The sequence below is a fragment of the Eschrichtius robustus genome, chromosome 1 (assembly GCF_028021215.1).
Source record: "Eschrichtius robustus isolate mEscRob2 chromosome 1, mEscRob2.pri, whole genome shotgun sequence".
NCBI classification, from domain to species: domain Eukaryota; kingdom Metazoa; phylum Chordata; class Mammalia; order Artiodactyla; family Eschrichtiidae; genus Eschrichtius; species Eschrichtius robustus.
Genome location: NC_090824.1, coordinates 21733314 through 21758317, shown reverse-complemented (window position 1 = coordinate 21758317; position 25004 = coordinate 21733314). Strand labels below are relative to the sequence as shown.

Here is a 25004-nt window from a genome sequence, read left to right as displayed (position 1 = left end):
GGGAGATATTTAAGTCTGGGAGAGATGGCAGAGTAGGTGGGGTAGAGAGCATAGATGGAACAATGAGAAACAGCTTCATACCTTGAGGAGAAGGTGCCAGAGACACAGCCATTCTAAGAAGGCAGTTGCTATGGTGGGATGGGGTAAGGGGTGGTAGGGAACCAAACTCAAGAGTTTCAGCTCTGGTTATAATGAAACGGTCTCACCTGGGCTGACTGGGAGCTAGTTAAGGAATGCTTCCCTACCTCACCAGCTGACTGCTCATTAAAGTCAGACGTTAGATTGAAGACTTACAACTTGAACTCCTCTCCCGTAGAGGTAAGCCATTCCAAGCCCACTCTGTCCAACTGGGTTGCCCTGCCAACCAGAGACAAAATGAAAGATTCATTACAAAATAGGCAAGAATAAATGACTGCAAAAGAAATAATTACAAGCATATTCAAAACATGTTTTAGTACTTTTCAATTTAAAACAAAATTTTCTCCTTCCCATCAGACTAAACATGATACTGAGTTTTAGAGATTTGATTTTCAATAATTGCTGAAAATGAGTAAATAGTAAATTCACTTAGAATTAAATTTTGGTGACTTACCTTATGACTGTTTCATGAATTTATGATATAAAACATGACATGTATTTAATCTTTTCAAAATTAAAAGTAGGTCATTTTTTTTTTTGGTAGTTTTTCACTGGTAATCTCCCACCCCAATAAAGAAGATGTTGCCATGGGGCAGAATCAACAAATTAATATTGGGATCAGGTGGCAAGGATATGCTTAAGATTGTTGGAATGTTGTGGAGCAAAGACAATCATTGTTTTGAGACCGAAAAGAGAAAAATCTAGTATTCACCTAAACTCAGAAGGACAGAGGCATCTTTAAAAGAGTGTCACAGTGCCCCTCTGGGAAACACTCCACTGACATTTGGGACTACAGTAACATGTACTAGCTGACAAAGAGGTCAGTGTACACACTGGAGCCCAGAGGGTCTTAAATATTCATAGGCAGCTTTCTCTGGGCCAAAGAAAGCCTAACTTATGTATCCTGGTTATCAAAACTACCCAGTCATGTAAGCTTTAAACCTCAAGTTGCAACACAAATAGGATAAATTATATAACACCTAATTCCATTACTAAAATCATTATTTCCCTGATCAGGAAACTTCTCAATGAAATTGAAACACAGAATTAATATTCAATAATCTGGTCCCTAAAAAAATACATACTGCTTTTTCCCGAGTAGGTTTTTTCTAGCCAATTCATCCATATGAATCATACTTACATAAGCACTTCCAATAATTTATGGAGTAAGTTGATTATGACTAATCCCCTTAACACAATAAACTTTCCTATTAAAATAACAGAATATGGTACACATTTCAACATACTGAGTCATGAAGTCTTACCATGTCAGCAGCCTTTTTAAAGTAGTGAAGAGCTGTCTCATTACTCTGAGGTACAATATCGCTTCCCTCTGAATACATCTGGAAAACAGACCCCAGTCTCAATAGGAGCTGTAACCTTTTCTCCAATTACATTTTTCTCCTATCTCAGCTCATTCTGGGGTTTGTCAGATTTCATGGAATCTTTCAACAAAGTTTAAAATTCCCCACAGGATATTTTAGAATTAAAAGCAAAAACTTAAAAGTAGACATTTTTTATATATTCTATATCATGTCTAATTAATGACTTATCTATAAACATGAATATATAAAATCAGTTCACTGATCAATCTCAAAAGAAGAAATCTTTTTTTTTATTAACTACAGTTATTTTGTTTTTAAACATCTTTATTGGAGTATAATTGCTCTACAGTGTTGTGTTAGTTTCTGCTGTATGACAAAGTGAATCAGCCATGTGTATACCTATATCCCCATATCCCCTCCCTCTTGCGTCTCCCTCCCACCCTCCCTATCCCACCCCTCTAGGTGGTCACAAAGCACCGAGCTGATCCCTGTGCTATGCAGCCGCTTCCCACTAGCTATTTTACATCTGGCAGTGTATATATGTCCATGCCACTCTCTCACTTCATCCCAGCTTACCCTTCCCCCTCCCCGTGTCCTCAAGTCCATTCTCTACATCTGCGTCTTTATTCCTGTCCTGCCCCTAGGTTCTTCAGAACCTTTTTTTTTTTTTTTAGATTCCATATATATGTGTTAGCATACAGTATTTGTTTTTCCCTTTCTGACTTTTCACTCTGTATGACAGACTCTAGGTCCATCCACCTCCCTACAAATAACTCAATTTCATTTCTTTTTATGGCTGAGTAATATTCCATTGTATATATGTGCCACATCTTCTTTATCCATTCATCTGTCGATGGACACTTAGGTTGCTTCTATGTCCTGGCTATTGTAAATAGCACTGCAATGAACATTGTGGTACATGTCTCTTTTTGAATTATGGTTTTCTCAGGGTATATGCCCAGTAGTGGGATTGCTGGGTCATATGGTAGTTCTATTTTTAACTTCTTAAGGAACCTCCATACTGTTCTCCATAGTGGCTGTATCAATTTACATTCACACCAACAGTTCAAAAGGGTTCCCTTTACTCCACACCCTCTCCAGCATTTATTGTTTGTAGATTTTTTGATGATGGCCATTCTGACTGGTGTGAGGTGATACCTCATTGTAGTTTTGATTTGCATTTCTCTAACGATTAGTGATGTTGAGCATCCTTTCATGTGTCAAAAGAAGAAATCTTAAACCCTGAGACAAATCTTTCTTCTCACTCTGTCCCAGTGCAAATGGTTGAACAATTGTTTGGGATAAGCAATTAAATGAGGAAAAGAAGAGCCGACAGCAATGTCCACCTTCCTTTCTCCTCTACCACTGCTTTCCCCATGATAAGATGCAGGGTATGTCTTAAATTCAGGAAAAGAAATAACTAAAAGGTTATTTTAAAAGGTTTCAAGCACTGAATGTCTATATAGTATACCAGGTATGGGAACTGATAAAAGGGCCAGGAGAAAGGAAAACTGAATGACCAGTAGTACTGTTTATATCAATGTAAGTATTAAGGAAATAAGTAAAGAAAATCTTTTTTTGAGATAAGGAAAATTAGTAAATCAGAGCAAGAATCGAGAGGGCTGAAATGAAAAGTTGTTAAATGCTAACAAAAATAGATAGGCAGGGACTTCCCTGGTGGTGCAGTGGTTAAGAATCCACCTGCCCATGCAGGGGACACGGGTTCGAGCCCTGGTCCAGGAAGATCCCACATGCCACGGAGCAACTAAGCCCGTGTGCCACAACTACTGAGCCTGTGCTCTAGAGCCCGTGAGCCACAACTACTGAGCCCACGTGCCACAACTACTGAAGCCCACGTGCCTAGAGCCCATGCTCCACAACAAGAGAAGCCACCGCAATGAGAAGCCTGTGCACCGCAAGGAAGAGTAGCCCCCGCTCGCCACAACTAGAGAAAGCTCGTGCGCAGCAACAAAGACCCAACACAGCCAAAAATAAATAAATTAATTAATTAAAAAAAAATATAGGCAATACCAATTTCTATGCTGTAATAGGAAGTCTAAATGTAAAGTTCTCAGGCCCCAAATGACTAGCGGTGGCAAATACTGGTTAGATCTTCTCTTTGTAAAAGCTTTTGAGATATAGTCTACCTGAGCCTCCTAACCTTAGGACTTGGCTATAGATGAAAATATCCATTGGTTTATAATGTGTTAGTTTTCAAAATAATGAAAAAAGGAAGTTTTGAGATTATGCCATGACATATGGAATCTATTCATTAAGTCTCTAGACTTAAAGGTTCCCTTGCTTGAGAAAAGAACTGCATTGAGAGGTGGGTGATGGTTATCATATTTAAGACAATTAAAAGGTCTGCAGACACATTTCAACTCACTCTAAATGTCTCTTATTCAGCATGAAAGTAAACAGGTAATTATGACAGACTTACAAAAAACTGCACAGCATGAATAAATCCCTTATTACTGTGTATAATACACAAAAAGTAGGGGTGCAGACAGTGATAGTTAACTTCGATGGAGAATTAACATACTGACAAGCAAATGCTATGTTACCTTTAAGTTACTTAAGAAAACGCCTCAGAATAGCACTTATCTTAAGACAAGATATAATATGCTTGTATTGGAAATTTTATTTCCAGCTTATATTTGGTAAATTGTAGATGATGAATACAATACGTGCTTACTATGTGAACACCTCTTGCTATTACAGAAAATGTTCACAGGATGTACAGTACCTTTCCCAAGAAGGCCATGGCATGGGAATTGCCAGCATTAGCTGCTAAATTGAAGTAGTCAAATGCTCTCTGTGAGAAAGGAATTTATGAAAATTATTAGTTGTTAATAGAACCTGCCCTTGGCTTTTAACCAAAATAATTACTTCAGGAACATTTTTAAAAATCTTGTTATACTGCAGTATCTCAGTTTAAGTAAATGGCAACACAACGTCTACTGGTTGTCTGAGGTACCCACCCCACTTCCCTCTCTTATCCAATCCATCACTAAGTCCTATTTCTTTCACCACCAAATATTGATACATCTTGAATCCATCTACTATCCTCCATTCCCATAATTCTAGTGTAAGCTGCATTATCTCTCAGCAGAACTTCTGGAACGCTCCCTTCCCTGATCTTTCTGCTTTTATTCTTGGGGTCATCCAAAGCTACTGTTCTTAAATCTCAACATGCTGGTCCTTCCAGCCCCTTGAAGTGCTGCAGGGAATACACTGACATGACCAGACACTTTATCTCAGTACTCTTTCACCTTGCTCCCTGCACTCTGGGTACACCAGCCATGTTCCTTACTGCCTCAGGACCTATACACATGCTGTTCTTTTTGGCCTGGAATGATCTTACCTCCAAGGTTCAACTTAAATGTCATCCACGTCTCTTCAGAGACAAGTGCCACCTCCCCCTCATTAACCTATCATTGGACTCATTAATTCTCCTTTGTAACAACAATTTATTACATATTTGTTGGTGTGATCATTTAAAAATTACCTAATGCTTCTATTAAACTTGAAGCTCTGTAAAGGTAAGGACCAAGGGTAAGGTCCAACCAACATTGTATCCTGAATGCCTTGCAGTGAATGGGACAGGCGGTACTCAAACATTGGTTGAATTCATGCAATTATATATTGGGAACTCCTTTTCTTCTGTGAAAATTTATCACTGTGTAATTGTTTCACAGGTAGGCAGCATACACCACCAAGAATATCCCAAAACTTGTTGTGTAAAGGTATGTAGCAAATTCTTAACCAGAATTCTGTTCTCTCACCTGACATTTTTACTAACCAGTTCATCTGATGCTTCACTGGCCTAATGACATGCAATTTTAATGACCTAAAGACACCTAAAGTTGTCAAAATGCTGTTTGAATAATAATTTTAAAAAGCGTCAATATTTGGTATAGTTTTAGTGATAATGTATCTTGTTACAAACTAATTCTTAAAGTTGATGCAATATGGTGCTTGAAATAACCTTAATTAGAATACTTAACTGGTGTGGTAGAAAAACAGTTTTATTAGTTTGACGAACATTTATTGAGAACTTAATATTATACATGCTGGGCACTGCCAGGTGCTGGGAATGAAGTGGCAAACAAGGCAGACATAGTTCATGCTGTTTTGGACCTTATATTCTAGCAGGGGAAACAATTACATAATTAACTAATTTATAATGGACAAAGGCCACAGGGAATACAGATTTTCAGAAGTGATAACTGTGGTCCATGACCTGTTCTTGGAGTGGGGTTGTGGTCAGAGGAGACATTCAGGGGAAGAGATCCTGGAATTGAGTTCTGGAGAATGAGTAAGATGGTTATGTGAAGAAAGGAGGTGGGATAATAATATTCACTCTAGTCAGAGGGACTGGCCTTCCAGAAGTCCTGAGACAGGGAGGTTCTTAATATTTTCAAAGACCTGAGAAAAGGTCCGTGTGTCTGTGACTCAGAAAGCAAGGGGCTGGTGAGGTAAATAGAGACTGGTACAAGGCCTTGGAGGTCATGTTAAAGGTTTTGGTTTCCAAGCTACTAGAAATTACAGACCACTCAAAAGAGTTTTAAGCAATGCAACTGCACGATCAGATGCACAGTTTACAAAGACAGGCTATTGCTTAGGAAATGCAGGCGGGTAATTATTCACACAAGTGATAGGTGTATATTGATGGCAAGAAGGGAAGAGATGAGTGATACACAGGACAAAAAGCAGACCAAAGTTGGTGAGTGGATATGGATCTGACTGCTATAGTTGTACACTCCTAATTTCTCACAAACTCGACACTGAATTTTCCTCAGTTCTAGGAAATATTTTCCAATAGGAGTTTTTAAAGACATACTTCTATCACAGTACCTATAGAAAACCAAGACACTGTTTATGCATTTTTGACCGTATTGAGAACTAGGTTTTGGAATTAATAAAACCTTTCCCATCACTACGAGGTATGATCACATTTTTGTTCCTCAGTTTCCTCAGGGGTTAGATCTTGAAAGCTCATTTGTGATGTTATCAACATCCGTTAATCACAAAGCTTGATATTGTCACTGACTTAGCAAGAAATATATCTGAAGCATCATTTCTTGCTATAATATGAAATGTAAAGCCCTAAGAACAGGAAGGTTACCTGATGGTTTTGTTCTACTCCACGGCCTCCATGCAGATGCAGCTGTCCCAGACCAACCTGAAAATGAACAAAAAGGAGGCAAGAGTAAATGGCAGCACCTGCCTCTGGCATGTAATGAGATTAGACCAACAAGGAACCATTTGGTCACAAAAAGGTTTCTGTTCATAACACAGAAAATTAAACATTTAGTCTTAATTCCCTAAGATATTACTCTTACATTTTTTTTGTTTGTTTTAAAGACTCTTTTGATGTGGACAATTTTTAAAGTCTTTATTGAATTTGTTACAGTATCGCTTCTGTTTTATGTTTTGGTTTTTTGGCTGAGAAGCATGTGGGATCTTAGCTCCCCGACCAGGGATTGAACCCACACCCCTTGCATTGGAAGGCGAAGTCTTAACCACTAGACCACCAGGGAAGTCCATATCCTACATTTAAAAAAAAACTAAAAATGTCTGCTTTTAGTTGCAAAGTATCCTGAAATAGAGGTGAAATAAAGGCATTTCCACACAAACTAAAGAAAAGTTCAAATCTTTTGAACTAAAGAGTATTCTTTAGGAAGAGGCAAAATTATCCTGGGAAGCTTGGAGATGCAGTAAGAAATAAAAACAAGAGAAAGGTAAATTTGTGAGTAAATCTAAATTGGATGGGCTGTATAAAAGAATAGTATCTTGTGGGGTTCAAAAGCATATAGGATTAAAACACATACAGACAAACTCAAACCAAAAGAGGGTAAGAAAGGAGAGAAAAAGGAACTTGGAAAAGCAAAATAAAAGTGAGATAGAAAATTGAAACTCAAATATATCACTAATTACTCTACTTAAAAGACTGAATGGATTAAGAAAAATGAACAAAACTAGTCATTTGATGCTTGACATACCTTAAACATTAGACATACCTTAAACATTAGACATACCTTAAACATTAGAAGGTTGAAAGTACAAGATAGAAAAGATATTCCGGGTAAATACTAACCAAAAAAAAGTAGTGTAGCTATGCCAGTATTGAGCAAAATAAACTAAAGTAAAAAATATTTCTGTAAAAAAAAAAAAAAAAAAAAAAAAATTTTCTGGAGATAAAAGAGGTCATTTCATGATACAAAAGTTAGCTCAACAGAAAGATAACAATATTAAGTTATTCATTAGACATGGCTTAAAATATATAAATCAAAACTGATGAAACTAAAAGGAGAAAGAGACAAATCCACAATCAGAGTGGAAAATTTCAGCAATACTGTCTCAGCATTTGACAGAAAAAGCAGCCAAATTCAGTAGGGATTCAAAAGATTTGAACAACAGGATTAAGAAACACGACAATTGACACATATCAAACACTACACCCAATGACTATAGAAATTCACATTCTCTTTAGCGCACAGAATATTTGCCCAAACTGACCAAGATGGGGCATCAAGCAAGTTTCAAGAACTCTCAAACAACTGAAGTCATACAGAGCATATTCTGACTACAGCGGATTAAGTCAGGTATCAACAACAAAAAAGGTAAGCAGAAAATTCCCATGTACAGTTGTCCCTTGGCATCCATGGGGGATTGGTTCCAGGAACCCCACAGATACCAAACTCTGCAGACGCCAAGTCTCTTATATAAAATGGCATAGTATGTGCATGTAACCCATGTACAACCTCCTGTACACTTTAAATCATTTCTAGATTACTTATAATACTTAATGTAAATGCTATGTAAATAGTTGTAAATACAATGTAAATACTATGTAAATAGTTGCCAGTGTGTGACAAAGTTTGCTTTTTGGAACTTTCTGAAAAAAAAAAAAATTTGTTTTCAAATTTTTTGGTCCACGGTTAGTTGAATCTTTGGATGCAGAACCTGCTGTTACAAAGGGCTGACTGTATGTGGAAACTAAGCAATTCATTTCTAAATTACACACGGGTCAAAAGAAATCACGATGAAAATTAGAGCTAAATACAATGAAAATATGATAGTGGTAAAATGTATTATACTAGCTATCAAGTTCTATAAAGCTATGAAAATTTGAGACAGTATTTGCCCAAGACATGTACAAGAAAATAAAGAGCATTATTTGTAAGCCCAAGTCTGGGAAGAATAGAATGGATAAATTGTGGTAGTTTCATACAATGAAATACTATATAGCAATGCAAATGAATGAATTACAGGTATGTGAAAACACATGGATTGATTTCACAAACATAATGCTGAGTAAAAGAAGTTGATACCAAAAAAATGCTGTATGATTTTTTTTTTACATAAGACTCCTTCAAAAACAGGCCAAACCAATTTATGGTATTAGACGCCAGCTCAGTGGTTACCTACGGGCAAGAGGGAAGAGTTATGGAAGAAGAGTTCCAAAGAGGGGCTTCTAGGGTCCTAGTTACACTACACAAGAGGCTCCCTTGCTGATAATTCATTGAGCTGTACTTCAGCTTTGTGTACTTTTCTGTATTCATGTCATAACTCAGTAAGTAAAAAAAAAAATGACATACTATACCACACACTTTTTTCTTTAACTTGAGATTTTCATTTAATACACTGAAATCAGCTTTCTACATTAAGTAGTATTCGACATAATTTTTAATGACCGCATAGAATTCTATTATATTGGAGTGTCATATTTGAGGCAAATAATTCCCTATTGTTAAGCATTTAGAGTGTTTTGAATTTTAATTGGTGTCATATAAAAGAAAGATGTATAATCAGAAGAGACAACTTTATTTTAATTTCCACGAGCTAAGATATGGCTTAAGTTTTTCTTTTTTCTTTTTTCTAATATTCCCTTCTGTTAGTCTGAAAATTAACTGTTCTTAAAATGGACAGCGAAGTTCTTTTTATTTTAATATCATCAAAACAACCCATGAAACAGCATATTATACATGATACTTTGATGTACTGAATATATCATACAGTTTACATCAAACAAGCCTACTTCTGTCCTTGACCTTGAGAAAATTACAGTCTAAGGTAAGGAAAGGAAACATGGATAGCTCTGAAGAGCATCTGAAATTCCAAATGTGCCAGAGACTTTTTGTTTGGTGGGGGGGTGACAGTTTCCATCCTGGGTGACCCCCGAAGAGCCTTCATCACCACCGCAATGCCACTCCATTTAAGCAGCAGTTTCCAACTGGGGAGCACGGTGGAGTCACCCCCGCCAGCTTTCATGGAACCATCAATATGCCTGGGCCACATCCCAGGTGAGTCCAAATGAAAGGTCGTGAGAGTGTGGTAATCATGTAGCTAATAATAGCTCAGTGAAAATGTTATAGATATAAGTGCTTGCCCCCAGAGGCTGTCACATACAAGGCAGTAAGATCTCGCGGGAGACATTTAAACACATACCTGTGCTTGCACATCACCTTTTTCAGCTAAGAACTGGTAATACTGAATCAAATCTTCTTCAAGCATTCCACTGTTCATTCCTGGATTTTCCACCTCGTCAGGCAGCCGTATTCTCTGTACTACTGAGCCTCCCGTCAGTGAGATATCACTAGCAACTGAAATGTGGACAAAGTAATGATGGGGATGAAAGTCAGAGGGACTGTCCCACAGAGGGAAGTACAATTCCAGCTGCCAAATGCTGACAGACCTATGTTAAAGGAAATTGTTTCCACAGTGGTCTGTAGAGTACAAAATAGTAATCTAAATTCAGGTTTTTTTCCCCACATAATATTAAGAAATGGAACCCAAAGCAAATTTTTGAAAAGTACTTCTTAATCAACTAGTGTAAAGATGATTCTACTTGAGAGAAACAGTCACAGTATTTCAAGTAGTACAGTGAAAATACATGTATTTAAAATTAATTCTGTTTGGTTTTTTTTTTGTTTTTGGTAAGGTGGAAGGCAAAAAGGTAGATACCATGATTAGCAACAAGACGATAATGAGTCAGTGCAGATTCACAGCTCTGGAGGACCCCAATGCCAGCCCAGTATCGGTAACCCTGTAATACAACTTCAGGTGAGAAGAAGGCAGTTTCACACGCTTCAGTGGCATTCTTGTGGGAACAAATAAAGCTAACTATACGCAGAATGTAATTTTACTGTCCTTTGATCCAAGTACTTGGCTACATCATTTATCCTGAGTTTTACGTTCTGAGGTAACTTATTCAGCAACTTCAACAACCAGGCTAAGAACTAGGAAATAAATAATAAAGTTCCGAGAGCAATCAAAATAGATGCCATCAACTTTATGTATGCAGTGTGCCCGTTTACCTATAAGAGAAAATTGCTTGGGCTCTTGCTTAGAATAGATTTCAATCTTACTTCAGATACAATTTTAACAAAAACACGTTAATCTTCCAAAGTAGCTCTTAAAGAAGGAACAAATTAGTAAAATAGGGAAGACAAGAGACTACTAGAACAGGCACAGTGATACCAGCAATAAATGACTTCAGAATAAGGGGGAAGATAGCTAATTATAAAGAGCAGAAGACAGAGCTCTCTGGAGCCATTTAGCACAGACTCAAATAGCTTTACCAATTTTAACAATCCTTAGGGAATGACTGTACAATAACATGTATAATATTTTTTTTAAACATTTTTTAAAAAATAAATTTATTTATTTATTTTTGGTTGTGTTGGGTCTTCGTTGCTGTGCACAGGTTGTCTCTAGTTGCGGTGAGCGGGGGCTATTCTTTGTTGAAGCACGCAGGCTTCTCATTGCGGTGGCTTCTCTTGTTGTGCAGCACAGGCTCTAGGTGCGTGGGCTTCAGTAGTTGTGGCACGCGGGCTTCAGTAGTTGTGGTTCGTGGGCTCTAGAGCGCAGGCTCAGTAGTTGTGGCGCAAGGGCTTAGTTGCTCTGCGGCATGTGGGATCTTCCCGGACCAGGGCTCGAACCCATGTCCCCTGCATTGGCAGGTGGAGTCTTAACCACTGCGCCACCAGGGAAGACCCATAACATGTATAATATTGATACTTAATGCTCTTGTTTTGTAGCCACCATTTAAGGAGACTGATAAGTAGTTTAAAAAGATTTGTGTCAAAAATATCTAATATTTCTTGAAAATTCATCTAAAAATAACTTTTCAATTACTATTTGAGGAATAAACGTTCCTGGAGATTAAACGAACAAGTGAAAAAGACTTCAAAATTAGTGAGGAGTGTTTCAGAAACCTAGAGCAACGCCATTGTTTTTCACTTACTGAAACTCCTTCAGCAGTTTACCTCTGTAACAGGACTAAGCCCAAGCTCCCTGGTGTGACGTACAGCCATTTACATGATTCCTGTCTACCTGTCCTGTTGACAAACTACCTGGCATTCTATTTTCCAATGTTTCAGTTGCTCCTTTCTTCAGAAGTATCTCCTTAAATCCCTCTCCTTCCAATGCCAGTATGGGTGAGGTGCCTTTTAGGTGATTCCCTGACATTCTCATGCTGTATTGTAACGACCTCCTTACTCATGTCTCCCTTTCTACATTAAAAGCTTGTTGTGCGATGGTATTATATCTTACTGATCTTTGGAATTCTAATGACAAGTATTCAGTAAATATTTTTGGAATACACATAGAGAAAATTAACCAGCATCTACCCAATTGGCCAGAAAACTAGATTTTCCTTCTTTGTTAAGTCTCATAATCCCATCAATGACCAGGCCTATACAACCCCTCCAGATTTTGGACTGGTTTCTCTGCTTTCAGTCTCATTTCTGCTCCATCTATTCTTTACATTCCTGCAAGAACTTACATATTCATTTGGAACACAGTAATATGGGTCAGAGGTCATGTGAACTCACCCAAAGTCAATTTATAAAGTAGAAGGGAGATTAAACACCTCAGCAAAAAAGAACGTGGTGGAAAGAGTCTATATTTTAACACTAAGCCGTTTAAGTGATCAACACTATCAGGTAGTACATAAGAGATACTCTGTAATGAACTTTATAGGACACTGGTTATTTGTATAGTTAGTCCTTCATCTATTTAAATGTAAAATCTGTCATAACCCAATCTAAAAAATGATTCTGACAAACAATTCCAACTTATGGAAAACTGAAAAAGAACCATTTATCAGATTTCTATTTTAAGGGCAATCAGCCAAACTAATCATTTTAAAGACAAACTGTGGACTCTACCAATTTTCATCCACATGTAGATTCAACTGCTGTATCCATTAACAAGAAGCTGAAGGACATTCAATTGAATATTGGGTCTTAATGAATATAAGTAAATTTCAATCATGAAATATAGAAAAGTTGTGGCCACTTGTAAACCAACTATTCAATATTATTAGCCTTCCACTTAAGTCTTACTTACCAAAACCATGTGGGCTATTAGGTTGCCCCCAAGAGCTCCGAAAGTATAATAAACAAGGGCCTGTAAAAGAACAAAAGATGCTTAACTCAACATAGTTACATATTTACCCAATTCAAATTGCAATATACAATAAAGTTTTAATAATATTACCTTTGCTTGACTTGAATTAACACCAAGCCCAGAAGCATAGAGAAAGCCAAGAGCCTGAAACAAAATGATAAAAGGCAGACAGTTTTATGAACCATGAAAAGATGCAAGAATCTTTAAATACTGAAGGATTTGAACAGTTGCAAATATGCACAACTGTGGAATTAAAAAGCCTCAGAAATGCATTCAAGGTTTTACAAATTACACAATGAAATATAACTTTAAGCAACTAAAAAAGCTTAGCTTGAAGATTAAAGACAATTTAATAAAACATCAACTAGAAAACCGAAGCTAAATGGATTTAAATATGACTTTTACTTGATTCTTGATGAACATCTATTATGAAAACAAAATGTCTTCTATATCATTACATCAACATATTATCTATGTGAAGGGTGATACACAATGATAGTGGGTAAGAGATTACTAAATAAGCTATCGCAGGAATAAAAAGAGGCAGCAAGGGGCTAAGTTGAAGGGGTCAAGGGAGAAAGGTCACTTTACACCACTACAGCACACACAGTTTTCTTAAAAAAACCCAACCAACCAAACAATGTACTGGTAAGGTTCTACCCTTTGCCCTCTGAGGATCATCCCTGATGACATGAAAGCATAGGCTAAAGTTGTAAAGGCAGGTGCTATTCTCATCAAAAGCCACGAGCTCTTCTACATTTCCCAGCCTCCCTTGAAGTTAGGTAGGGCCACTGCCTGGGATGTGACCAGATGGGATGCAAGCCATTTTCAGACCTGGCCCTTAAAAACATCCCAGAGAATCCTCTAGTCCTCCCTTCTCCCTTCGTGATGGCTTGGAAGCCTCGTGTTCCAGATGGTATATAGCTATATGATGGAAGCAGCCCCTGACCCTGAGTCACCATATGAAGAGTAACTCAGGCAGGAGAGCTGCATGGGACCTGGCATGAACAAGAAATAACTCCTTGCCGTGTGAAGCCACTGTGATTCTGGTGCTTTGCTTCATCAGCTAGAATTAATTATGGTGGAGAGAGTGCTTTGCAGTGTATAAAGCACTGTGGCATTGTAAGGTTCTATTATTAGAGGGAAAAGATGCCTTAAAAGTAAAACCATTCCTCAGAACAGAATGTGTCTGAAGATAAAGAATATATGTGTGAATTTTACATAACCTGGTTTATGTAAAGAAGGGAAAAAAAGCTTTGAAAACAAAGGGGAGCAATTAAGATATAACCTGTTTATAAACCCAAACCAAGACTACATAAGAGTTGCAGACTGATCAGGTTATCAGTCCTGTGGAAAACAATGGTCCAAATGCCTTTACTGTTTACATAGTCTGAAAACAGACTTCCTCTATGACTAGAAATTTTGTTTTATCTTTAAGCAAATCCCGCACCATTGATAAATCTTTATTATTGAAGGCATTTTTTTTTTTAAGTGGGCAAAACACCCCTGTAAGTAGGACACAAAACCCAGAAACCATAAAAGAAAAGATGAATAAATTCAACTAAAGTTGCTTATTTTACGTGAAAAAACTTATAAACAAAATTAAAAGACAACGTAAAGAATATAGATAAACAGCCAGATGCAGAGGTACAAAGGGCGAGGTTCGTAAGAGTCCTGAGTGCAGGAGCTTCTGTCCCCATGGAGTTGGAGTGTACCACCTCCTGCCACATGGATGTGTTCACCACCCTGGAGGCTCTCCAAACCCCAGAGCTGAGGGATTTTTATGGAGGCTTCTTCACATAGGTATAATTGATTAGTAACTCAATCCCCAGCCCCTTTCCCTTCCCTCTTTTGAGGGCATTTTAAGTAAGTGTGGTGGCCCCTAAATCCAGGCATCAATCCTACCATTACTAGTGGGGAGTCAAGCATATATTATGTATCAACTGGCTCAAAGGGCAATATGGAATCAGAACATCCGCTACACAGTAGCCTAACTAAAAACATTTTACTTGAGTTCATCAGCCTTTAGCTGTGTCATTCAGTTTTAGGAAACACAGATGATGAAGAAACAAACTAAAGGACACCACGAAGAAGCAAATAGACAAACTGAGGTAGAACATTCTGTAGAAAAACTGGCCCTATCTCTAACACAGAAAAAAAAAAAAGAAAGGGGCGGGCTATGCTATAAGTAGCAACCAAATATAAGTATAGTCCTGGACCAAATACTGATTTGGACAAAACAGATATAAAGAAAATGTTTTGGCTCAACGCCGTACGAATATGGTACGGGTGTTATATGATGTAAAAATTTACTGGAATTGGAAGGGCTAAAGGCTACTGATTGAAAAGAGCAAGTTATGGAATAGTAGGCAATGACATTTTATTTTAATAAAGAACTTACACGAAGAGAAAGGTCTAGAAGGGTACGCATGGACTAACATATTACCAGTGCTTATGTCTGGGAGGTACATATGTGATGTTTACGTTCTTAGCTTTAAAAAGTTTGTATTTCTAGTTTCCTTATAAAGGACATGTACTGTTTCTGTAATAAAATATTTTTTTACAAAAATACCAAGATTAACAGAAGCTGGAGCACCTGACCTTAGGAAAAAAAAATAACAATGGTGAGTAATTTCAGATAAAAAACAATTACCTTCGTTTCATTCTCTGAAGATTTACGTTGGAAAACTACAAATATAATTTTGGCAAGATGCAATTGCAAAAATGCCTTAAGTGACTATAAATGTTCTCAAACTAAGGAAAAAGACTGTCCAAGAAGACTGGGAAAATGATCTGCCACAAAATTAATATTTACAGTTTTACTTGTTAAAGGAAGTCAGGGCAATGAAGAGTACCACGCTGTTAAAATAAACCAGTGCTGTAGGCGGAGAGATCCTCCATGGAAAGTACACTTACAGTTTGTCCCTTGGGAGAACCTTCCTCAGTCAGTTTCTCAAACATCTCTTTTGCTGCCTGGATATTCTGCGTCAGGTAATCACCAAACAAAAGAGCATAGGACACTCTCTCCAAGGCCTTGGTATGGTTCATGCTTGCTGCCTTTTGAAGATACCGATATGCTCTTTAAACATAAGTAATGAAAAAACAAATAAGCAATATTTTGGAACTGCCATTAAAATTTTTTTCAAGATCTCCTAAAATGCAGCTTAATTTCCTTATTCTATAGAATCCCTCTGATATTTTATTTTTACTAAAGTAGTGTTACTTACAAAACTTACTTTTGTTTTTACATAAGGTACCAGTTCTGTTATTGCAATATCTTGGAATTCTAATTACACTAATAGTAATCCTAAAAAATTCGATTAAAAAAGTTAACTAGATTTGCAATGTGAGAACTGTAATAATATGGTGTCTGGTAAATAATCTAATGAATGATAACCACCACAACTGTCTTCTTTGCACAGACTACAACAAAAATCAGCTGAAATTAAAGAGACATAAAATGTTACAGGACAATCACTTGCTTTATGTGCTTTCATTCCTAAATTCTAGACTTTGCAAGAAAATTACAAAGCAACACCAAAAGACAGAAAACACCCGACAACAATTCCTTCTGTTTTATGTCACTTTGAATTCTGGATACTATATGTATTCCTGGCTCTGAGAAATTACTATAACTTAATCAAATATCACCATTTCCTCACCGTTCATTCTTGTGACTGGTATTTAGGACCTTTTTACCCCAACAAGCTAAAATCTGACAAAAGTAATGCCCCTAATGTTCATATATCATATTAAGTTTTCTTGTAATGCAACTTAAGAAATCCTTCGTCTCTGGCAGTACATTAAATTTAAAAAGTACTTATCCATTTATCTCAGTAATGGCCTATCTCAGGGGAACAATGGAGTTGGCCGTGCTACCTACTCTCTTTTTTGGCTTTTCTTATTGCTTCCATTGAGGATTTTCATCCCAGTCTGGTACATCATTTCCGCTTCCTGCATTTGCCGTCTTTTGGCAGCTTCTTCTTCAGCTAAAAACAAAATTTACATTTTGCATTTACATGGATAATTCTGCACCAATTATTTATCAAACATCAGTATGTATTCTTTCTTTTGGGTGGTCATGCAAACACAATCCATGGTCTTTCACCATTTCCAAGTCTGACTCTAAAGACACATGGTTTTCAGTATGGCCTTTATCTGACAAAAGATAAGACTTAGGAAAAAAAAAAACTCATTGAAATCACTTTCTTTCAGAGAAAGCAATATCAACCTGCTTTTGGAGGGTACTTTTCTGCTAGTAATTCTAACTTTTTATATAATTCAACTAAAATTTCAGTAGGAGCTTATGATTATATATGCCAAGGTCAGCTAAAATCAGGACAGTAAAAAACAGAAAAATACTGTTGTAGTCAAAGAACACTTCAGTCTCACCTGAAATGCTGTATATTTTACAAGGAGAAAGTATTTGATTAATTACATAACAAAAATTAGTAAAAAAAATTGATTTTTATTAATAACTACAGATCCTGATTTAATGTTCAAGTTCTCTATTTTTTTTCCTATGCACTAATACAACCCTGAAAATCACAGAATTATTGCAGATTTCTCAAAAATTATTTTGTTACTGTAATATAGCATTTAACAGAAATATAGAACTCACCAAGAGACATTTGAGTATTTCATGAGGACTAATATTTACAGAAACAGAAGAGAGGTGTTCTTGCAATATAAAAACAAAATCTGATGTGTTAAACTGGAGTACTTAATCATACTGGCCTACATCCAAAGACGGACTGTATGACATATTTTAGGAAGGCCTAAATAGTCTATCAGAGCCATTATTCTGAAAATGTCATTTGGTAACAAATGAGGTATATTGAAGGTTTTCCGTTGTTTTTTATTAGTTAGAAAGTTTTTCCCAAAAACACAGCTTGCATTTAGAAGTCAGTCCCTTCGTACTGACATGAACACTTAGGACAGTTAAATATACTATATTTGTCAAATGTTACCTTAGCACAGTGCATTTCGCTCAAGTATTCAGGAAAGGTATGATCTATCTTTCTTTTAACCACTATTAATTAACCTTCACCGTAATGTTCGATTTCCTTTATTGCCAAAAAATGTTTCACATTAATTAATTTAGCAGCCTGCCTGAGAGTTTCAGAGCAACCCGTGCACACCAATGGAAAACCACCTCTAAATAAGGCACAAGTGTGATAAGCCGCCTGAGTGACAGCCTGGAAGTTAAGTACACTGCACGTTTCCTGCACTGACGTCCAGGCTTTCAGGCAACAACCGCGTCATCGACGTTGACCATTTCTCACAAAGGTGGAAAATGGACGGCTACAAAAAGGCCTTTACACTGTTGCCCGAGACACAAAACAATGTGGACATGCTGCCTACTGAGCAATACTTACTTTCACAAAAGCCCCACTTTTCATCTGCCTTGTAGTCATAGGTTGTAGCACACCACAGTCTGCCATCTTCCCTCCCATCTGAGGTACACTCATCATATTCCTTATCCAGGAACAGAAAAGGGAAGTGGCAGGGCTCCCCGTGTGCTGTGCCTTCAATGGCGGTCAAAGCTGGAAAGAAAAAAAAAAAAAATCTAAACATGAACAGCACCTCTGGTATTCATGGATTTAACACTGTCAATTTCAACTATGAGAATCCAAAGACACAGATACATGATTTGTAATGGGGAACATAAAAAAGCCAGCACAGATTTTGTTCAGGGACGACGTGAAGGTGAGTCAACTTAGTGAGCATGGCTAGCTAACTACCCAGCTCTATATCTAGGTTAGAATTTTGGAAGGTCTTGAGATAATAACCTTAGAATATCAAAAGTCTACTGAAAACAGCTGCCCAACCAGTGAGCAAAAAATAAGGCAAATGCAACTGAATCAATTCCACTGCTCAACACAACTCTCCTTTTTTTCCTATCTGAATGCTATAAGTCAATTTCTTCAATAATATAAAGTTACACAGGGAAAATGCTCCCCCAGGCAAAGTTAATCACTCACATACTCCTCTGTGATCCCCCAGCATTGTATTAGAGTACTGATCACACTCACTGAGCTTCTTTCTTTACCATACTCTAGCTCCCACTAGACTTTGAGCTTGTTAAGGGTAAAAACCATATCTCTAATTTGTTCTGTAAGTTCTGTCCAAGTGTCTCCTAGGTGCTGGGAATTATGCCAGGCACTGGAAATGAGGGGGAGCAGAGGTCTCTGCTACATGGAACTTACTGCCTAGCAAGGAAGAGAGACATTAAACAAAAGTATGATTGATGTTATGGAAAGGAAAGCCCCCCCGTCGGGAGCTGCAGTTTACACTGAACCTCATGGATGTCTAGGAAGAGGAGGTGGATGAAATGCTTTGGGGTGGGGTAGGGGGACAAGCATTGTAGACAAAGGAAAAGTATGTGTTAAGAATCAAATGAAAGACAGCATGGCACATTAGAGAAAATAAAGTTCATTATCTCAGAACACGTAGTGTGAGCGTCAAACTGGACAAGAGAAGAAGCTAAAGAAGCACGAAGAAGCCAGACTAGGGAGGTCCTGACAAGTCTTACTAACTCAATTTGGATTTTATCCTGAGAACAATGGAAACTCAAGAGTTTAAAGTAGGAGTGACGTGCGCATACTTATACTTTACTTAGAGAGGGGACAATGGAATGCAAGACTGGATGCAAGGTGACCGGTTTAAAGGTTGTGACAGTGGTCTAATCGAGAGGTAATGGTAGCCTGAAGAGGACAATGAAATGGAAAAAGTGGATGTGCTCAAGTGAGGCTAAGGAAGTAGATATGGTACTACTTACTGACTAGATGTGCAGATGAGAGGAGAGAGGAATCAAGGAAGGCTCCCAGGTACTAGGCTTCAGGAAGTGAGTAGGTGGCTGTCCTTACTAAGACAGAGAGCACTAACGGAGGAGTAGGTTACTGGGGAGGGATGAAATGGATCAGGAGGGAGACAAGGTAAGCTTTGCTCCTGCTACATTCAAGGTAGCTAACAAAAAACAAAACAAGTGAAATGTCTCAGACATCTTTTCAGCTGTAGCCAAAAAGAAAGTTCTCCAGTTTACAGATATATTTGAAGGCAAGAGTATGCGTAAGAATGCCAATTAAGAGGTATATGAGAATACCAAAGGGCCAGGCCTGAGCCTAGGCTCCAACCATATGGTAAGTATGAGTACATATATGCCAGCGTTCATTGGTTGCTTTTACATGGAGAATTTAATTAGGCAGCAGAGCTTAGTAAATAACAGTATAGGTTCTGGAGTCAGAACACCTGACTCAAACCCTACTGATTATTAGCTGTGAACTTTGAGTAAGTTATTTAATCTCTCTCCTTACCCATAAAATTATTTGGATATAACCTCCTTATCTACAAATAGGGTAACAGTCCTTGCTGCATAGAGTTACTCACAGAGATGAACTGAAATAATACATGTAAGGGACTCATCATGGTGCCTGCCACTTAAGGTGGTAAGAGTCTAGGAGATGGCAATTGCTATTTTATTACCGGCACTTCTGCTCTGAAAGGCTAGAAAATGTATGCTCTTCCTCTCCTGTGTAAAGAAGAATACATTCTAAGACTAATTTGAAAATTATTTTCAGTAAGTTATGAAAGGCAAACGAATTCAAAATGGTTCACCACCAGATACATGTCATTCACCATCCTGGTAATCACTGACCAGAGGCAAATAACCTTTTCACCTTTGATTTGTCCACTTTTTAAGAAATGATCTTTAATGCAACATATAAGCAAAGCATCCTTTATCAACAACCTCACAGGCATCACCTTGACTACAGAATCTGAAAAAGGCGCTCCCACGCACTGCTACTAGATTCAAATTTGCTTTGGAAAGACAGTATCTGTACAACTGCAGTTTGTAAACTTGAATTTCAACTTAAATAACATACAATGGTTTAAAGTATATTTGATTTTTCCCTATGATAACAGAAATTTCTGTTTTAAAAGCAAATAAGAATTGTCATAAGAATTCTAGTTTGCCAGAACTTATATTTTCTAAGTGGTTCAAATACATGAAAGCATTTGTTTTCATGTGATGGAACAATACAGCAGAAAAGAAACTGGAGAGAACCCAAAGGTTTTTGGCAACAAAAGGTTTTAACCTACTACTGAGTCAGCACTAACTTAAGCAGGAAGAACTCCTAGGGTACACCTGCTTTATCAATATAGTAAAACTGAAATATCTTGGTCAAAATAATGTGTTTATTATTAAGTTAGTAGAAAGAAAATTTGTATCTCTCAGCTATCTTCTCCAAGCAAAATCACCGCAGGGAAACTGCTATTACCTTTTAAACTTATTTTAAAGTCTTCCAAAAGGTACTGACTGGGACTTGCTAGTTTCAAGTCAATAATCTCACGTTGATATTCCTCGCAATAGCGTTAATTTCAGTTAATTTTCTTCCATGGAGAAATCCTCTAAGAATTTCGAAGCTATTATTTTAAAAACAGCCATGAGAACAGTACCAGTTTTAAAAACAATGGTAATCACTGCTCTGGCATAATGAGGCTGACTGAATATGCAATTTGAGTTAATGATAGCCAGTAATCAAATGTGACACTTAAAATGAAAGGGAAAAAAATGTGTTAAGTCAACTCTGCACCTTCATGTAAAAATGACATAGTATCACAATCTATTTAGACCTTGAGAGTAAGATATTTAACTTACGGTATTTGAGAACTTATAATAATGAACAGACTGCTCTATATTTAAACTAGCAGAAATTTGCTCTTGCAAAGTCAATTAGAATCATTTAGGAAAGCTAGAAAGGTTTTTAACAACCCCCACCCTGCTCCGCCCCGCTCCCGCCCCAAACCCTACCTGAACCTGTAATCCTTCAGCGCTGGCCAGGATATAGGTAAATGGGAACTTCCATACTGTTGGCAGGAGTGTAGAGGGGCATTCAATAATATGTTAGAACTGAAAAGCTCCATACACCTTTTGATCCCATTTTTTCTCTGCTGGGATGTTTACTTAATAGGAGTGCTCCCACGAGGATACAGAGAGGTATGTCCAAGAGAGCATTTACACATCATCATAATTTTAAAAACATAAAGCCAAAAAGAACTCAAAGGTTTATGACAAGTAGGTTGGTTAAATCAACTACAGTGCAGGAGTTACAGAGAAATCTGGGCATCAACACAGGTGGAATCAAAGGTCGCTAGAGAATGGTGTAGACAGAGCAGAAGATAACAGCTGAGTCTTGGGCGGCAACCTTATGTTTCAACATCAGGCAGGTTCCGAGGAACCACAGCCAAGTGAAGAAAGCATCTTCAGAGAAAGGAAAAAAAATACATGAGGGGTCGGTAAGGTAAGGACCAAGAACTGAGCAGGTATTCAGCAATTAGAATGCGCCTGGAGGAGAGTGGCTTTAGTGGTCTGGAGGGGACCAGCGCCTCGTCACACTCAGATTAGAGAATGGAAAGAGAGGAATTAAAATCAGTGAATAGGGACAACTCTTCCAAAGAATAATGCTAGGAAGGGGAGTAGAGGAGTGAGGTGTTGCTGGAGGGGCACTGGGGGCCAAGTTTTGGTTTTTCTAATGTTCAGATATTACAGCATATTTGAACGTTGGTGGAAAGAATTCAAGAGTGTGGGCAAAGAATGTCATCTGCCATTCAGTAAACAAAGAATGTTGTCTGCCATAGAGCCACCAGCCACTGCAGCTGCGTCCCCAACAGTGCACCCTGAGGGGAAGTCAGGATGGAGAAAAACAGGATACCGGCTCTATATAGTTAAGATGCATATCTAAGGAATAATTTCAATGAGCCCAGACTCTTGCATCTTCCCAAACATAGAAAAGCACTAAAATCATTAACTTGAGATGTCTGATTTTTGTGATTAGCAGTAATATTTTGATGTCTGACCACATGTATTTTTTTCTTCCCAGCAAAAACTATATATCTTGGTTCCTCCCTTACCTCTTAGGAGCAGTTCCTGAGAGCTATCTGAGAGGCTGTCTCCCACCATACACTCCTCAGTAAGGTCCCCCAATAAAACATAATTTGCAACTTTTAGGTTGTATGTTTTTCTTCAGTTGCCAAGAGAAAACAATGTAAATGTGGCTAGAATGTTGCTATTGGTACTGAATTAAATGTCCTGGAATACAAATACTCATATCTTTTCCTCATTTTTAATTGTAAAATCAAAACAAAACAAAAACATCAACCTCTTGATCCATACAGATAAAGGCAAGGGATTTAGCTCTGCAAATTCCTCATTTTAAGAGCATTTACCCTCTATTGAAGACTGATATTATATCTATAAGTTTAGATGGGTATTCTGTTAATAAGACGACTATTTAATCATGCTGCTTGTTTGAAGCAATTTTGTACTTCCAAACATACAGCAGTAAGTAGCATTTTAGTCAAATATATTTAGAGTCAAAAATATAGTCAAAAAATATAGTCAAAAAATATATTTATAGTCAAACATATTTATAGTCAAAAATGTGTCAAAAATTGAAACACAATTATTTAATGTTAAAAAAGTACCAACCTCAAGATAACTGTCCTATAGTGTTCAGCAATTTTAGTAAACACGAAGATAAAAACTCAATCAACCAACCAATCAACATCAAACTTCCTAAAGTACTACAGACGGAACACAAATAACAGATGACTTGAAGCAAACCATACTTGAGATAAAGCAAATGGTATAGGCCAAATAAAGAGGTATTTACCGTTGACTGAGAAATATGGTATAGTAATCTTCTAGGGAAAATAACAATTTTATGTTATTTGCTACAAGAAGACTGTTTTCACCCAAGGTTGAGAATGCTAACTACAGTTGAGAAATTACATTAATGAAGGACAGACAGACATGCAGACTATACTAAGGAAGGTATTGCTTTAAGGATTAAGATGTATTTTTCTGAAAAATAATGAAATGTAGTCACCTAGAGAATGAACAAAAACATTAAGATCAGAGTTCATATAAGCTCAGTTCTCCCTGTGAAAATAATCATTCAAAAGAAGAAAAAGAAGCAAGCATTGGCCCATGTGCCCAGAAGAAAGTGACAAAAGCTTCACGACATTTAGGTGACAGGCAGTCAGAAACCAGAGTGAAACTTGCTCAGGAAAACTGCTGCTTAAGAACAGTGAGTTTGGGGACTTCCTGGTGGTCCAGTGGGTAAGACTCCACGCTCCCAACGCAGGGGGCCCAGGTTCGATGCCTAATCCCACATGCACACCACAACTAATAAGTCTGCATGCCGCAACTAAAGATCCTGTGTGCCACAACTAAGATTCTGAGTGCCACAACCAAGACCTAACGCAGCCAAAATAAATAAATAAATAAATATTAAAACAAAACAAAACAGTGAGTTTCACTAAATAATGGCTGTAAAGGCATTTTGAGTTTAAAAGCCCTGGTGGGGTGCTTTTCTACAAGGATGGTCTCCCAAAGGCATTTGCTTCCACAAATGATTTCTTGTACAACCAAACAAAAGAAACAACGATAAAAAAACCTCTACATTAAAGTTAGACCTGTTGTAGGTTATGGCCTATGTTTCCTTAACCATTTATCTTCTGTTTAGTCAGAGTACTAAGGTTTGTTTATTCCTTGCCATCCCCCCACCCCCTTGCATGTGACAATAAGCAAAAATGCTATCCAATTACTCAACCAACTTTCTTACTTCAGAACCCAATTTTAAGCATGTTTAGTAAGTTTAAGCTCAGTGCCATTCAAAACAGACCAAGATGCTGGTTATTTGATTTTTTTTTTTTTAAGACTATTAGGGTAGTGTGTTTATTGTAGAAAAGACAATCCAAGCAATGGGAAAGTATACAAAATTAAAGAAAAATCACTGTCATCTTTAGTTACCACTGAAAATTATCTTTCTCCGAAGGTAATGACTGTTCCTAGAAAAGAGGTTCATTTTTCTTTCCAAGTGCAAATGTGGGGGAACAAATGGCTTTCTTTCCCATAAGGGACCTGTGATGGTTAACTCTGTGTATAAACTTAGCTGGGCCACAGCGTCCAGATGTTCGGTCAAACACAACGCTGGGTTTCTGTGATGGTGCTTTTTGGATGAGATTAACATTTAAATCATGGACTTTGAGTAAAGCACATTACCCTCCACAATGTGGGTGGGCCTCAATCAACCAGTTAAAGGCCTAACAGAACAA

The 25004-nt window shown here is 37.5% G+C and overlaps 1 protein-coding gene across 2 annotated transcripts in view; it reads right to left on the bottom strand.

The window, feature by feature from the left end:
• SEL1L (SEL1L adaptor subunit of SYVN1 ubiquitin ligase) overlaps positions 1-25004 on the bottom strand; it is a 56642-nt gene that overhangs the window by 15568 nt on the left and 16070 nt on the right. The window contains exons 4-14 of one of the 2 annotated variants that reach the window (XM_068541937.1): positions 18260-18427; positions 16765-16870; positions 15798-15960; positions 12972-13025; positions 12822-12881; positions 10434-10515; positions 9918-10072; positions 6592-6648; positions 4210-4278; positions 1404-1481; positions 295-357 (exon numbers count right to left, since the gene is read on the bottom strand). In XM_068541937.1, the coding sequence (XP_068398038.1) occupies positions 295-357; positions 1404-1481; positions 4210-4278; positions 6592-6648; positions 9918-10072; positions 10434-10515; positions 12822-12881; positions 12972-13025; positions 15798-15960; positions 16765-16870; positions 18260-18427 (1055 nt within the window). Of the gene's footprint in view, positions 1-294; positions 358-1403; positions 1482-4209; positions 4279-6591; positions 6649-9917; positions 10073-10433; positions 10516-10560; positions 11420-12821; positions 12882-12971; positions 13026-15797; positions 15961-16764; positions 16871-18259; positions 18428-25004 lie in introns of those variants that run through there. The other variant, XM_068541938.1, reaches the window with a different exon arrangement.